The 15,120-nt window shown below is 57.4% G+C and overlaps 1 protein-coding gene across 5 annotated transcripts in view; it reads right to left on the bottom strand.

The window, feature by feature from the left end:
* Nucleotides 1-15,120, bottom strand: part of PPFIA4 (PTPRF interacting protein alpha 4) — a 33,806-nt gene that overhangs the window by 8,192 nt on the left and 10,494 nt on the right. For 3 of the 5 annotated variants that reach the window (XM_066239622.1, XM_066239637.1, XM_066239645.1), the window contains exons 7-24: nucleotides 14,543-14,734; nucleotides 14,110-14,256; nucleotides 13,774-13,908; nucleotides 12,104-12,187; nucleotides 11,727-11,858; nucleotides 11,469-11,531; nucleotides 10,782-10,873; nucleotides 8,899-8,995; nucleotides 7,468-7,676; nucleotides 6,053-6,293; nucleotides 5,660-5,713; nucleotides 5,402-5,535; nucleotides 5,068-5,234; nucleotides 3,254-3,347; nucleotides 2,785-2,866; nucleotides 2,132-2,332; nucleotides 1,505-1,567; nucleotides 999-1,025 (exon numbers count right to left, since the gene is read on the bottom strand). In XM_066239622.1, coding sequence (XP_066095719.1) covers nucleotides 999-1,025; nucleotides 1,505-1,567; nucleotides 2,132-2,332; nucleotides 2,785-2,866; nucleotides 3,254-3,347; nucleotides 5,068-5,234; nucleotides 5,402-5,535; nucleotides 5,660-5,713; nucleotides 6,053-6,293; nucleotides 7,468-7,676; nucleotides 8,899-8,995; nucleotides 10,782-10,873; nucleotides 11,469-11,531; nucleotides 11,727-11,858; nucleotides 12,104-12,187; nucleotides 13,774-13,908; nucleotides 14,110-14,256; nucleotides 14,543-14,734 — 2,214 coding nt within the window. The remainder of the gene's footprint in view (nucleotides 1-998; nucleotides 1,026-1,504; nucleotides 1,568-2,131; nucleotides 2,333-2,784; nucleotides 2,867-3,253; nucleotides 3,348-5,067; nucleotides 5,235-5,401; nucleotides 5,536-5,659; nucleotides 5,714-6,052; nucleotides 6,294-7,467; nucleotides 7,677-8,898; nucleotides 8,996-10,781; nucleotides 10,874-11,468; nucleotides 11,532-11,726; nucleotides 11,859-12,103; nucleotides 12,188-13,773; nucleotides 13,909-14,109; nucleotides 14,257-14,542; nucleotides 14,735-15,120) is intronic. The other 2 variants (XM_066239631.1, XM_066239652.1) reach the window with 1 other exon arrangement.

Raw genomic sequence — 15,120 nt, 5'->3', positions numbered from 1 at the left:
CTCCTGTCCCTGCTACACTGGGGACAGGCTGCAAGGGGCAAAGGGAGCCAGCCACACAAGAAAACCCAGGAGGGTCTGCTCTTCCCCAGCTGACCCCCCTGGAGGGAGCCACTGTGCTGAGCTTTGTGTCCCTTAATTGAAAAAAGTTGCAATCGTTTTTACAATCACCAAAAATACATTTCTCTAAGCCAGTCATTTTCAACCATTTTTATCTCGTGTCACACGTAAACTAATTACTACCATTCTGCAGCACACCAAAAAATATGGTTCTTGCTGATCTGACAAAAAACGGGTATAAATTGGATTCATTCACATGGAACAGCTATTGTTGTGTTTGCTGTTATCATTTTTTTATTTGACAACTCCCGGCACAAGAGGTCAGTGCCCCTGACACAGGAATCAAGAATTACATATTTTAAAAATTCTTGCAGCACGCCTGCTGAAAATCACCACTCTAAGCAATATACTGTTAGCTTTGCTGGCTTTTGAGTTTTAGTATAAAATTCTGACACTGTGTGTCCAGGACTCAGGTACCCCTGTGCCGCATGTGGACTGGGTACCATCTATAACCGATGGGCTCCCTGTGAGGATGGGCCAGGCTGCTTGAAGCCCACAGCCCTGCACACATTGCCCAGATCACTATCTGCGTTCTAGCTGTTTCCTGCTGGCCTCTCCCCTAGAATGCAGGCCTCGTGAGGGCACAGAACTCATGTCTGTGTCCAGAGCCCTCAGTGAGTTCCTGCTCACTAAGTAAGTGAATGAAATGACCCCAAGGGGGGAAGAGGAGGCTTCCAGCCTAAGTCTCAAGACTCCTGAAAGGAGTCAAACTGGGGGAAGAGGCAGACATGTGGGGCACAGGCCTCCAGGACACCTCACCTGCCAACCTGAGAAGCCAGGGCAGCAGCTAAAGGGGATGAGGAGGGAGGGGACTCAGCGGGAGAAGTGCCTGCTGGGAGAGGCTGCCTTGAACTTCGCATCCCAGGCAAAGGGTGTCTTACCTGAGCCCAGCTGCCCTCCTCACTGTCCTAGCAGGAACCGAGCAGCGTGAGGGAAATGGGCCAAGTCAGAAACCCAGCGGCATGTGCCTCAGGCCCCATCAGAGGGTGCGGCACCCAGAGGCTGCATGGGTGTCGGCAGGTTGAAAGAGAACAGGAGACTGGTGTGTGCCATGTTTTCACTGAGAGGGCAGCAGGTGTGTGTGGCCACAGCTCAGCCCACCCCCCATCCCTGCACGGGGCTCAAGTGCGAGGCAGGACCCTGGCTCCAGGCCCTGCGCAGATCACAGCTCTCCTCACCGCAGCTCAAGCCCCCACGGCCTGGGCTGAGCTGTGACCGTGCAATGGGCCTCCCCACACACACACAGCTTTGCCACACTTCTTCCCCAACAACCCTTTTCCTAAGAACAAACTCAGTCCCACTTCAGGGATGCCAGCCTCACAAAGGTCAACTTCCCATGACCTTCCCCTCCTCCACAGGGTCACAGCCCTCACTCAGGCTGACTCACTGTTTCAGTGGACGTCGCCAGAGTTTCCATCTCTTCATGGGTGACCCAGACGTTCCCGGAGGACTGCAAGCAGAGAGGAAGCCTCTGCACGTGGCTCCCCAGGTGTCCCCATCTGGCTGGGACCCCCAAGGACAAGGACAAAGGTCTCTTCCCAGGTCCTTCCACAAGCCTAACCCAGCATTCTGCCCACTGTCCAGCTCAGTGTCATGCTGCTTAACATAGTGCCCAGCCCAGGGACGGGTACCCAGTGTCTCCTCAGGGACTGGCATTTATGCTGCAGCTGTGGGACAAGGGCTGCCCACCCCAGGGAGGGGGGCATGGAGAGGCTGGGGGACCAGGACAGAGTCCACAACACCCACTCCCTCGGCCACCGCCATCTGACAGCACAGAACCGCAGAGCCCTGTCCTGGAGAACGATGGCAGAGTCAGGTGGTAAGGGAGCCACGGCGGTGTGGGGTGGGCAGAAACTGGGCAGACTGAGCACCACCCCATGCAGACCAGGCAGAGCCCTTTGTGGGGACTGGAAGGAAGGAGAGAATGCAGCTACCATCTCCCCAAACAAGGGAGACTTCACAGAGCTATTCCAGGGCCTCTGAAACCATCCTGGAAGACGGAAAGGCCACTCACGGTCCTGGAGGTGGGCGGGGCGGAGGGGCTGGTCAGTGACACCATCTCCCGGATGGCCAGCCGCAGCTTGAGCCGGTGCAGCGCGTTGCTAATGCCGATCTCACGCTGGATCTCCGTGTCCGACAAGGCTGACATGATGGCGCCGCTCTTGACGTTGGCCCGGCAGGCTGCCACGTACCAGGCTGGCATCCCCACCCAGAGCTGCAGGCGTAGGTGTGGGGGTCACTCAACCCCTTCCCCAAGAGCTAGGGCAAGGCCAGGCCTCAGCCACGGTCTCAGAAGAACAAATGTGGAGATGACCTTCACCGTGTGCCCATGTTTCCCATGGACGACAAAAATCTTGAGGTTGGGAAGGGCACTGGGAAGGGGCCGGGAAAGGGGACAGGGAAGGGGACGGGGAAAGGGTTTTCCCAGCCCCACCTGGGTGGCCAGCTCCCAGAAACAGCCTGCAGGAAGTCAGGTGGCCTGCAAGTATCGTTCAGCCATGACTGGTGGCCCTTGTCCACCAAGGCAGGGGTTATGTGCTGCTGGGCATGAGGGCAGGCAAGTGCTAGGTCACACTGCACTTGGCAGGGGAGAAGCATGCTGGGAAGTTCTGCCCAAGGGGTCCTCGCCCACCCATGGACCCTGAACAGACCCTTTGCCGAGGTTACCTCCAGCCAGGAGACCACAGTAGGGCCGTCCCACTGGGCAAAGGGCATTCCTTTTCTGCGGGCATCTTCCAGCAGCTGGTGTCTTATGGGAAGAGGAACAGACTCAACTATCCTCCCTGTCTCTCCACCGTGCTGAGTCCCAGGGACTGTGTGGGCTGTGCCTAGTGTGGAACTCCCCTGCTCCCCACCCTTGAACTGCCACCACTGCTCTGTGCCTGAAGCAGTGCAACAGTAAGGGGGTGCATAAACACCGCTCCATTCCTGCGGGCGAGGGGCTCTCATTTTGTTTGTACACGACCAACATATACATTATCTCGGTCTGCTCTGCCAGAGTCACAGCCCCCAGCCTCCTATGTCCACAAGGACGAGGTCATCTCGGTTCAGAAAGGGACTTGCTAGGCTCTGGCCACCTTAGTGCAGCCCAGGGGATGGGCAGTGGGTGGTGCCCAGCCTGGCCTGTGGCTCTTACTTCTTCTTCAGCCGCCGGTCCTTCTCTGCCTGGGTCCCCAGCTTGGCAGTCACCATAGGCTCCTGCAGCCCGAGCTCGGAGTCTGTTAGCAGAACTAGAAGGGAAGTGATGACATGTCAGCTGGAATCTCTGCTTGTCCAGGCCTGGGGGCCAGACCATCAGGAAGCTCCCCAGCACATGAACTCCAGGGCCTGATGGGACCACCCACAACTCCCTGGTAGCCTCTGCTTGGCGTCCCAGCACCCAAACCATCCCAGAGTGGTTTCACAGGTGCCACTCCAGCCCAGGAAGCCCCTGAGCTCCAGCCCTAGAGGTGTTCTCCATCATGGAGTCACACTGTGTGACCCTCAAAGCACACAGTCCAAACCACAGTGCACAGGAGACCTAGAGAACCAGACACGATGGGCCACGAGGCTCAGAGAGGATTCTCCTGACCTAGGTTGGGCTGAGGAGACAGCTTCCTTCTCAGAGTGCCCTCACTTGCCAAAACCTCAAAGCAAACACACATAAGTCTGTCCTCTCCTACCAATGACCACCTGAACGAAGCCCAGAGCTCAGCAAGGGCAGCAGCTCTGGCCAGCCCAGATACCAGTGAGATGCTGTCTTAGGTTTCTGTGCCAACATGGTCGGAAAAACAGGAAACTTCACCTAAAAGGCTTCACACAAAAGCCTCTTCCACTGGTCAGCCCAGCTCCTGGTCTGCAGTGGCTCAACTACCCTGTGCAGAGGGCTGGCTGCTCTGCCTGTCCCTGTGCGGCTCCCACATAGAACAGAGGTGTCCCTCTGCCCCCTCTGCTCCCAGCTCAGCTCTCTGTGCTCTGAGTCACACCGTCTGGGGTGCAGGAAGGCAGGGTTGTGCAATTATGCATCAGGTTCAAAGGTTCCTTTCCTCTGATCAGGATCCTCTCCAGCAAGAAACTAGTTAATGCCCCCCACTGCCTCGGGGGGCTTATAACCCTCTTCTGTTGAGTTTACAATACCCTTACACCCTGGCCCCAGCTGAGCCTCTGAGCCACGCCCCCACCCTCCAACTGTGAAAAAGAACTCTCATACCCGGCCTCTCCTTTCTCAGACCTCCTGCCCCTCCTACTAAACTTTCAAGCTCCAGCCCAGCATTGTGGGCAGAGGACACTGCTCCCATGGCCTCCTGCGCGCCTTGGCTGAGCCTGGGCTCCCGAAGCACCCCGGGCATGTCACTATCATTACACTGTCTTGGAATTGTCTCTTCATTTTTACCTCTGCATTAGAGCTCCTTGAAGAACTGAACCTAACATGAGCCTGTGTGCAGTTACTCAGGAAGTGTCTGCTGCGCAAAGGGCTGAGAGGGAAGGCGGGAGGTGGGAGGCCGGAGGGCGGGAGGCTGGAGGGTGGGAGGCAGGAGGGAGGCCAGCAGACTGCACCTTCGGCACATCCTGAGGCGCTAGGATGTCAGGCTCCACACCAGGCACTCCCTCGGACACGGTGTCCACACACCGTGACGAGGCATAAGGAAGTGTGGAGTCTGGGAGACCAGAGGGACTAGGGGTTCTAATCAGACTGACTCCCCTAAAGAACAGAGAACCTCGTGAAGGTCCCTAGCACACGAGAAAACCTCCAAGCTGGAAGAACCTCGCACTCAATACAGGAACCCCCTTGACAGCTGTGGCCCAACACTAGGTGTGGGAGTCCCCATCCAGGGAGGGGAGACCGCCGTCCCCACTGCAGAACAACAGGCCTGACTGTGGCCCTTGTGGGCAGCAGTGGCAGCCAGACCAAGCATGCCCTCCTGCCTCTGGCCCTCTACTCAAACCCGATCTCAGGAAAGGGGTACAGACCGTGACCTGTGGCTCCATCCCGGCTCAGCTGGGTCAGCTGACCCTTCTCCTTCTTCCCGAACAGGCGGCCGATGGAGGACTTGATGCCTCTGCGCTTGGAGCCCTTGTGCAAGGAGTCCTGGCTGCTGTTGCTGCTGCTGGGGGTGCTGCCCTGCTCGTCCAAAGCACTGCAGGAGGGGGAAGGAGGAGAAACACACATAAATTACAGCAGGAAGGGTGGAGGTCAGACCTCAGAAAGAATCTACAGTGAGTGTCAGAGTGGTATGTGTGGGAGGTTATCAGAGCAGGTGATGAGGTGCTGAGACACCCGGAAGGATGGGGCTGCTCCCCTTACCTCTTGCCTTCCTCCTGGCTCAGGGCTGGGTGGCCAAGCTTCTCGGGCCGCAGCGTCCTGGGTGAGGAAGGAGGAGAAGTCTCACATTTTATGGTGGCTTTATCCTCTCGGTTCTGTTCCCGAGACACTGGTGACTGAACAGACAGTGAAGCCATCAGGGGATCAGGGCGAGATCTGGGACCGCAGGAGAAGCGCAGTCGGGGGGGGGGGCCCCTGGGGCCACGGGGATGTCGGGGGGGGGGGGGCGGGGGGACTGACCTGTAGGACCTGGCCATTGGGCAGCTTCCTCCTGTGCTTCCGCAAGTCACTGGGCTGGAAGAGAGTGAAGTGTGAATTCAGACTCAGCTCAAGTGCCTGAACATCTACCTGGAGGGGAGCCCCAGGTCTCAGAGAAGATAGAATTCAGTGCCTTGCACCAACCAGAGAGCATATCATAGCAGACAAAGAAGCCTGGGAACACAAACAAGGGCCACCTCCGAGGAAAAGGTTGTGAGCAGTGGTGGGTTTCCTACACCCTGCGCTCATCCAGGGAGAGGACCCTTTCCCAAACCAGGATGTGCCAGTGGCCTGATATGCCAGGAGCCCTTGCCAGCACCCAGTGTGGAGCCAAGGGACAACCGGACTCTTCCTCTACTGTCCCGAGACTCTCACCAAGGTCATGATCCCCATTCGGTCCAGGTCCTGGGTAGCATTGCGGGAGGTACACTGAGGTGCAGAGCGGCCGCTGAATGCAGGAGACGCACTGGCCAGGGACAGGGCCGTCAGAGAGGTGGGGATGGGGCCACGTCTGTGCAACTGGGTCCAGTTGAGGGCCTCCATGCTGCCACTGGTCACTCGGGTCTCAAGCTCCTCTGCGCGCAGCTCAGTGGACTCCTTCTCCTCCTGGATCATCCTGGGAGGCAGCAGAACCTCAACATCAGCCACGGTGAGGCCAGTGGGACGCAAGGGTTTTTGTGCTGCTGGACACATTCTGATGCAACTGAGGAACCTTCTCTTCCCTGTGAGCTGCACTAACACACAAAACTCCCCAGCCATAGCTGGGGAAGGAGGTGATGTAGTCAGTGAGCCATGAACTGCCCTGGCCATCGAATTCTCAACCCACCACCAACTATAGGGGTGACCCTGAGCCAGCATGTGGCTCTCTGGCCTCAGTTTCCCAATGTGAATAGTGGGCTACATCCTCAAACACAGGACCTTACACTGATGCTGACTGACCTCTGTTCACAGAAAAATGAGAAATAATAATAATAATAATAATAATAATAGTGAGGGGGGCTCAGAGAGGAGTGTGAGGGCACACGTCACCCACGCACACACACTGTCACCCATGCACACACATACATGCTGTCACCCATGTGCACACACACTTTCACCATGCAGCCACGCACACACAGGCACAGAGATGTAAAGAGGTCAGCTGAGGAACAGGATCTGCTTTCACTCAGGAGTGTGTCGTCCCACCTCTGGGGTGTTACACGTCCCGCCTTCTGCTGAGTGGCTGTAAGAGGAAGCGAAGCCACGTGACTGTCCTACCTGGAGGAATGAAAGCTGGCCGTCCTCGGTCAGCACCTTTGGGGGGTGTGGGGGGGGGAGGTGATATCCAAAGCGTAGGAGCCACAGAACCAGAGGTCCTGCAGCCCTGAAAAGCTCTGATGTTGTCTTGCTCAGATTTTCCCTTGATGTTTGTCACAGACAGGAATAAACTCTCTGCAAAGGCAGTCAAGTACCTGTCCCATTGTGGGGGACGGTGAGACCCTAGTTGGGGTCCTGGCTCTGCCATTTGCTGTGTTGCTTTAGGCAAACCAGCTAACCTCTCTGGTCCTGTCCCTCATCTGTACAGTGGAGATGATGCTGCCTCCCCAAGATGGGGCAGGACTGACGACAGCCAAGAGTGGGGGCTGCACCCTCAGCGTCGGCTGCAGAAGCTGCAGGTGCACAGCCTCCCTAGCCCAGGAAGTCCACTTGAAGTCCTGCCTCTTGGCAAGTCCAGGGCCAGCACCTGCAGGTCCCAAGGCGATGGCACCTGGAAGAGACCAGAGAACATGCAGACTCCTGAGTGGCCCCACCTGATCTCCTCGTTGATGGCGTCCAGCTGCTCTTGCAGCATCATGGCCAGGGTTTGCGCATCGGAGTGGCCGCTGGGGGAGACAACATCCACGGAGCCTGCCAGACCCCCTGGCCTATCCTCATCCATGTCGGAGATCTCAGCGTCACTGTCAAAGGCAGAGGTGGCTGTGGGGGCCAGTACGCCGGGCAGTGGAGACGGCTTCCAGTCCTAAGCAAAGACGGAGGGACAAGGAGGAGCAGTCAGACACCCCGACCACAGCAGCAGGAGTATCTCCTGGGCACTTGTTAGAAAGGCAGAGGCTCGGGCCCCACACCAGACCTATGGGTGCAGGATCTGCATTTTCACAAGAGTCCTGGGTGGTTTGTTTGCACATCCAAGTCTAAGAAATACCACTGGACTGTGTCAGGAGCTGGACAGCAAAGTGGTCAGCAATGACTCCACACAGAGATGTTCCACCAGATACTAACTGTACAGCCACGGAGAGGCTGCTTAGTCGCATTCTGCCTCAGTTTCCTCATCTGTAAAGTGAGGAAAGAACCCACTTCACAGGCAGTTGTGAGGATTAAAGCACTTAGCACTGCATCTGGCCCAAAGGAAGTACTGGTAACACAGAGTGATGAGAGCCAGGGTCACATTGTGTCCCACAATTTGCACAGGGCAGGACCCTGGTCAACCCTGACAAGAGGATGCTTCTCAAAAATCTCCGAGAACTCTCTGGTGGACAGAAGGTCAGAGAGGGCACAGAACCAAGCTGGGACAGGCGGAAAAGCCAGGAAAAGGACAGGCCAGGGGCAGAGAGGACCCTGGGCAGCAGCTGTGTTCTCATGAACAGAAGGAAGGGTGAGGGGAGAGAGAGATGCCTTCAGATTGTGACCCCCCATTGGACTAGGAGTCCTTCCTTCTCTGTCTGCATCTTCTGGTGCCCTGGAGCATATGGAGGCCTGGGCTCAGGATAGAGCAGGTGGACCCTCACAGGGCTAGGCAGCAGCCATACTGCCCCTTGTCCTTCCTGCTCCTCCAGGTCCCAGGCAGACTCAGCGTGGACTCAGCAGCTCCTCAGAAAACTCCAGGTGCCATTGAGGGCCAGCCAACCTGTCATCCCTCCTGTCTCCCCCACAAACCACAGCTTTGTTCCAGAAAGCATGCCAACTCCATCCTGCCCAAGTCCCCTGCCCTGGCCACACGCCTGCACACCCAGGCACACGTGCACAGGCTTCAGTGGGGCCTCAGGGACCAGGAGGCTGGGGGGCAAGGGGGCACAGCTGTTGCAGCTGCCGAGGCCCCACCCAGGGCTGCAGTTGTCACTGAGGGGGAGCCAGGGGGGGGATTTGCACCACACGTCAGCCGGCTGTGAAACAGGAGCTAGGCACAAGGCCAAACTGACCCCAAACTCCCAGGAGGTCCCCCACCCTCACCCTCCACCCCTCACCTTGGCAGGCTCTTCCCGTAGCGAGTAGCGGCGGCGCAGGCCCATGGGCACTGTGCTCAAGGAGAACCGCAGGTCCAGTGCGCTGCCCGTGTGCGACCTTGCATGGGAAGCAGGGAGAGAAGACAAAGACTGAGCCCAGCTCACACCCACAGTCAAGGTCTTTGGCTTCAAAGACAAGTGTTAGCAGGACAGATTGTTGCTGGTGCTCAGGGCTGCTATAGGGGCAAGCCTTCCGCTGAGTCTTTGGTGTTCCAGGGGTCAGAACGACCCAGGAGGAGGTGAGGGAGGCAGCTTTGCTTTTAACAGAAGCACCACCTCCTAATGGCAAGAGCTGCCTTACAACGCAACTGGTGACCTTAAAAAAGCTCAGGTCCCCATTAAAGCATCCATTCGGAGGCTCCCTGGCCCTCAGACAAGAGAGAGGGCTCCTGGCACCAAGGGGTTGGGAGGCATGATCTATCTCTTCAGGTCCTTTCAACTCTGAGGGTCTCTGTGTCTTGCTCATCTCCCCAGCTACTTTCCTTGGGTGTCCCCATAATCTGGACTGAGTCCTGGCTGAAATTCCACCCAGGCACACTCCCCATTTGCAGGAAGCCTTGGGAGGCTCTGACTCTGTACTAGAGACATAGGCTGCGCCAGGGGTCTATTCCAACCTGAGACCTTAGGAGCCCAGTGACGATCCTCTGCAATGTCTGGAAGCCTTCCCAGTGTGGAAGGTGTGAGTGAGCTCGGATCAAAGAGACAGGTGGGCCTATGACACATTCCACAGGTAGCTGGGGGGTAAGGGAGGTTTCTGCTTTTCCCATTCGCTCCCTGCAAGGCAGCCCCAGTTCTATGATGGGCTCAGTGTGTTTACAGTCAAAGCCAATAATTCCCAACCACTACAGAAAACAAGCAGTGGCAAATAGCTGATGTACCCTGTGCCATGTCTAATTCGGGGGCTGGTCTCTCCTGAGCAGCCTGCATGAAGGAAGAAGTCAGAAGAGTGCCAACTACTATTATCTCGTCCTTGCTTCCCACACAATAATGCTTGTCGCACATGAGGACGGACCCAAGTTTCCCTGCCCGATGCCCACAGACTGAGCACCTTTCCCTAACTCCACCCTACCCCCACACACTAGACCGGCTTCCTTTAACCCGTCTGCAGGGAAGCTGATGTCCCTGCTCTGAGGTCCCTGCTTTGAAGTCCCTGCTGCCTGAAGGGCTCTGCTCTAAACAGCTTTGCTTGGTGAGAAGACAACCAGGAGCTGTGAACCGTGATTGGATTCACCAAGTTCAGTCTCCTCCTCATCCTGCCTCTGGGAGAGAGCCAAGGGCAGGCTCAAGGGCAGCACCATGACAACTGCTTCACAAAATATGGAGAAAAATCCAGATGTTCCCTGCAACGTAGGCCTAACTCAAGCATCAGAAAAACTCCATTTCTTAAATTCTGGGGAAAAGGGGGCCGCACTTGATCCCTCATTTCAATCTTTCCTACTAACTTTCTGACTATTGCCTGCCCCCTGGACCTAGGCAGTCCTCAGTTCAAACAGCAATCCTGCAGACCAAGAAGACAGCATCTCAAAAGAACTAGAGGGAACCAGACACTCCGTGGGTGGGCCGTGGGCGAGATATGACTCAGCAGACCTTCTGGTGGGGGAGGGGATTCCTCTAACAGAGCAGGAGGCCTGGTCTGTGTCCGTGGCCTGGGGAAGGAGCATCCCTCAAAGCTCAGGGGCTCCCAATGAGTGGGCAGCTTTGACCAAGCTCTTCAGCCTCAATGTCTGCCCTGGACAAAAGGAGGACCCTGAGGTGCTGGGTGGTCTTTGGGTGGGAGGAAGTCTTTCTCCTCAGGGTCCATCCGGGACCCCTCCCAGCACACCCAGCCTCCCGTGCTCCAGTACCTGGAGTGAACGACATCCACCAACGGCCCCCCTCGACCCTTCAGCTGGTCCACCTCTTGGCGCAGCTTCTCAATCTCTTCGGACAGGCGGCCCTGTGCCAGGCAGACCCGGGGTGGGTAGGGTGGAGCCAGGGAGGGGTAGAGAGGGAGAGAGGGACAAGAGGACGGCAGAGTTGGGGAGAAGCAGCAGAATGCACTGAGAAGTGCAAAGCCAGGGCCCAGGCCAGGCCCACAGATCACACAGAGACAAAGTCCAACTGAGGAGAGAGCAGAGGTGGGCAGTGGGCAGGTAGAGCCAGGGCCAGAAAAGGGGTCTGCGTGGGTAGGGGCTTTGGGAGCAGGACTGCAGAGCCCTTGCACACCTGGCATGACGCCTGAGGCTGGGCAGCAGAGGGTCCGTTCCCCTAGACCTCACAGACACTGCCCAGAACCACCAGGCCTGAGGCCTCACCAAGTCCTTCTGGCGGGTCCCTCCCTGGGCCCTGAGTCTCTGCTGCCCACTCTGTGCCCTACACTGTGGCCTTGTTTCTCCTTTACAGGGAGGTGTAATACACCTACTGTGGCAGGCTCTAGTGAGGACTGGTGATAACGTGCACACGGACCAATCAGTGGGCTTGCTCTGTGCCAGACACTAGCTCCGGGCACACAGCACAGCTGCTGCCACCCCAGGCCTGTGAGCAGCTGGTACCTTATGAAGGTGCTGCTCCTCGATCTGCCTCTGGGAGGTCTCCAGCTCCTGGATCAGCGTGTTCTGGGGAAGTACAGCTGTGAGCCAGGGACCCCGCCCTCCTACCCTCTGCCAGCACCTGGCCCTGGGTCTGTCCTCCAACATCACTGCAGGCAGTGTACACGGGAAGCCCGGCAGGGCGGCCCCACCCCCTGATTAACCTCTCCCGTCTGGCCCCGCCCCCTATTAACCTCTCCAACGTGGCCCCGCCCCCGGCACCTTCTCCTCCAGCGCTGCCATACGCTCCTTGAGGTGAAGCTGCAGGCGCTCGTTGGACTCGCTCAGCAGCCGGTCCACAGTGTCCGACAGCCGCTTGTTGTGGTCCTCGTTCATCTTCTCCCGCTGGCGCACCTGCATGGCAGCCCACATCATACTGGATACCCCTGGGCCATCCCGCAACCCTTCCCGGGAGCCGCCAGTCTGCCCTGCTCACCTGCCAGATTCTCATGCTCTGGAAGTCCCTCTCTCCAGCTCTCAGATCACCTCCTCCCCCTTCCCCCTGTGGCCCTGGCCCTGGCCTGGGCCTTCCATGCCCACTTCCTCCCACCCCACCCACAGTCGGTCCTGGGAGGCTTGGTGGGCAGAGGGGGCCTCACCCTTGCAAGCTCCTGGTTCTTCTCCTCCAGCTGGCCCTCCAGCTGCTGCAGGTGTTCCTCAATGTTGCCGTGCCGCTGCTCAGCCTAGGGACAGGAACAGGTCAGTGTAGCTGCACCTGCCGCCCTACTGCTCAGGCCACCTGTCTCATGAGTCCTGGGGCCAGGCTGGTCTTGGGGTTGTCCTCAGGGACTAATGGAGCCCAGCCACCCTTCTGCGGCCAGTGGAGCAGAACTGCTATCACCCGGCCTTCCTGCCCAGGCACACCAGCCCTTGCCAGGTTCTCCCACTCCTGCTCCTGTTCAGGGCCTTAGACATCTCAGAGCTAGCCTCTCAAGGCTGGAGATTCTCCACATGCTTCCAGAAAAATCTCCACTTGAAGGAACAAGCTGCCTCCAGAAGAGCTGGCTGCACTCAGGGGCACAGACTCCAGCCAGACTACCTGGGTCCAAACCTGGCTCCCACTCCACCCAACTGTGGGACCTCCGTGGCCTTGTTCCCGCCACCGTACCAGTGGCTGACACCACCCTGATGCCTGTTACTGTGAGGATGCAATGAGGCAGTCCATGGCAGACACTCAACACATGAGCACTCAACTAACAGCAGCCCCGGCAGAACGGTCCCCACTCTGCGTATGGACTGCCCTTGTTTCTGCTGACAAGATATTCCAGACCATCCCTCACCTAAGTCAGAAAGTCCTCAAGCCCTGCTGCTATGACTCATGGGAACAAGTTGATCCTTCTATCACGTCTGGGTCACACTAGAGCTGACTGTTCAGCATCTGCATCCTCTGGTGCCCTCTCTACCCAGCCCTTCAGTCCCGGGGGCTGGAAGTCCAACCCCATCATCATAGAGATGAAGGTGTCATCACAGACATATCATCACATATACGAAGACATCATCAAAGCGACAATATGGCCATCACAGAGATAACACTGGTGCCTGATCAAGGAGGAAATGGCTTTTCTGAGGTGACAAGCCAGTCGGGGGCAGAAGCAGACTTGGTCCTGGGTCTACTGAGGTACAACAAGGCTGCGGGTTCCACCCCCAGAGCCCACAAGCTGCCTCATGAATCCAGACACCCCAGGGCCTAATGCCTGAGATGGTTTCCTTCTCTCCAGGGGTGCGGGGTGAGCCTCCACACAGCTGCAGAAACTCCTAAAATATCCTGAGTGACCATGCTACATTATGCACTCCCCAACCCTTGCAGAACCTGAGTGTTCAGGCTGCACACTTCTTACAAATGACTCCTCCATAAAGTTAACTGTCCACTGGCTAAACTCACACCCCATTCTTTGTCCTAAAGCTGCAGCCTTCAAGCAACCAGCCTGATCCCTAGATCCAGCGTACTTCAGCTTGATGATATAGACAAGCTCAGCCTAAACCCCTCCCCTGTAGGAAATTCAAACTGATCCTCTCTCTTCTCAGACCTCATCTTTCCAGATATGAAAGTCCTAATCTCCAGACACAAACCAAAGTGTGAGCCACATGGGGTAAATGACTGTTAAAATGATTTGCATGAGTGGTCTCTTCTACGTCTGGGAGTTCTTTACATCCATGGGGTGATGAGGGAAAGGGATGCTCTTCCAACCGACAGATGCAGGGTGGGCTTCCTACAGTGGTGAGTGGGAAGCTGTGGGGACATGGCAGGGCCCCAGGCCTGGCCACTTGCCTTGGTGAGGGCTGCGATTCTCTGCGCCAGCTCGGCCTCCACCTCAGGCAGCGTCTCCGCCTTCCGCAGGGTCTGCTGAAGCTTCTGCTCCGCAACCTCCAGCAGCTCCTGCAGGTGCCGAGCCTTCTCCTCACACTGGCAAGTGCGGCAGAGGGAACAGTTGCGGGGGAGGGACACTGAGCCCTCCAAACCCCCAGCCTCAGCACAGTGCCCAGCAGGCCAGGAAGCAAGGAGCAACCCTGGTTATTGGCTGCCCAAGGTGACCTGCAGAACACCAGGGGCTCCGGGGCCATCACCGGGAGGAATTGCCTGCACAACCCCACCAGGAGCAGTTACCTGGCGGTGCAAGGACTCCTTATTGGCCAGCTCATTCTCCAGTTTGTCATTGAGGTCGTGGATAGATGTGGCCTCACGCTGAGCGGCCAGGTAGCGCTTCTCCAGTGTGGTGATTCGCTCCTCCATGTCCTCCTTCTGCGCCAGAGCCTGGGCAGGGGAGGAGGGGACACGTGGGAAGATTGTCAGCTTCTCCCTGCCCCCACCCTGTCTGCACCCCCACCCTGCCACCAATGCCTGGTGGCCGGCTAGGGTGCCTGGCCAGGGTCTAATCTTAACTCATCCCTCCTGCTGCTCCTGCCCCTACCAGACCCTGCCTAGTGCTGTCTTACACTCCCCAGTGCTCACTCGGCCCTCACACACCCAGGGCATCCACGCAGCTGCCCTCCTGAGAGCAGAACGCCCACACCTAGCACTGTGGGGTGCCACTGCTCACCTCCCGGAGATCCCGCTGGTATTTGCTGCTCAGCTCCTCTGACTTGAGGAGATCCCGGCGGGCTGTGTCCAGGTCCCCCTCCAGTTCAGCCACAGCTGCTGTCAGGGTAACCAGCCGCTCCCGGGCCTGGCTCAGCTCAAAGTTTTGCTTCTCCAGCAGCTCCTGCAGCTCCTGCAGCTGGCCCATATCATCCTCCAGGGACAGCAAGCTGTCATTTGTCGTCGGAGCCCAAGACATCCCACTCCCCTGCTCCACCCCAGGGAGGTGTGCAGAAGAACAGCTCTACCCAGCTCTGAGAACACCTCCAGGTACATCTGCCTTCCTCCCAATCCCAGGAGCTTATGCCAGACAATGACTAAATGACCCTTACTCTCTTGAAAAGCAAGTTGCCAAATTGACCTGCTACCTTAGTGTCTTGTAACCTAGAGAGGCGTGTGACTGAAGAACACGGACTCAGAGAGAAGGGATCTTGCCTGAAGCTGGCACACACATAAACAAGCACGTTATGTGCTTGCTGTGTACTGGGCACTAAAGCAAACATATACCTTTGTATAGCTTTCTCTGCAAATGGGGATGGG

The sequence above is a fragment of the Saccopteryx bilineata genome, chromosome 1 (assembly GCF_036850765.1).
Source record: "Saccopteryx bilineata isolate mSacBil1 chromosome 1, mSacBil1_pri_phased_curated, whole genome shotgun sequence".
Taxonomy (NCBI): Eukaryota; Metazoa; Chordata; class Mammalia; order Chiroptera; family Emballonuridae; genus Saccopteryx; species Saccopteryx bilineata.
This window is presented reverse-complemented; position numbering and strand designations above follow the sequence as displayed.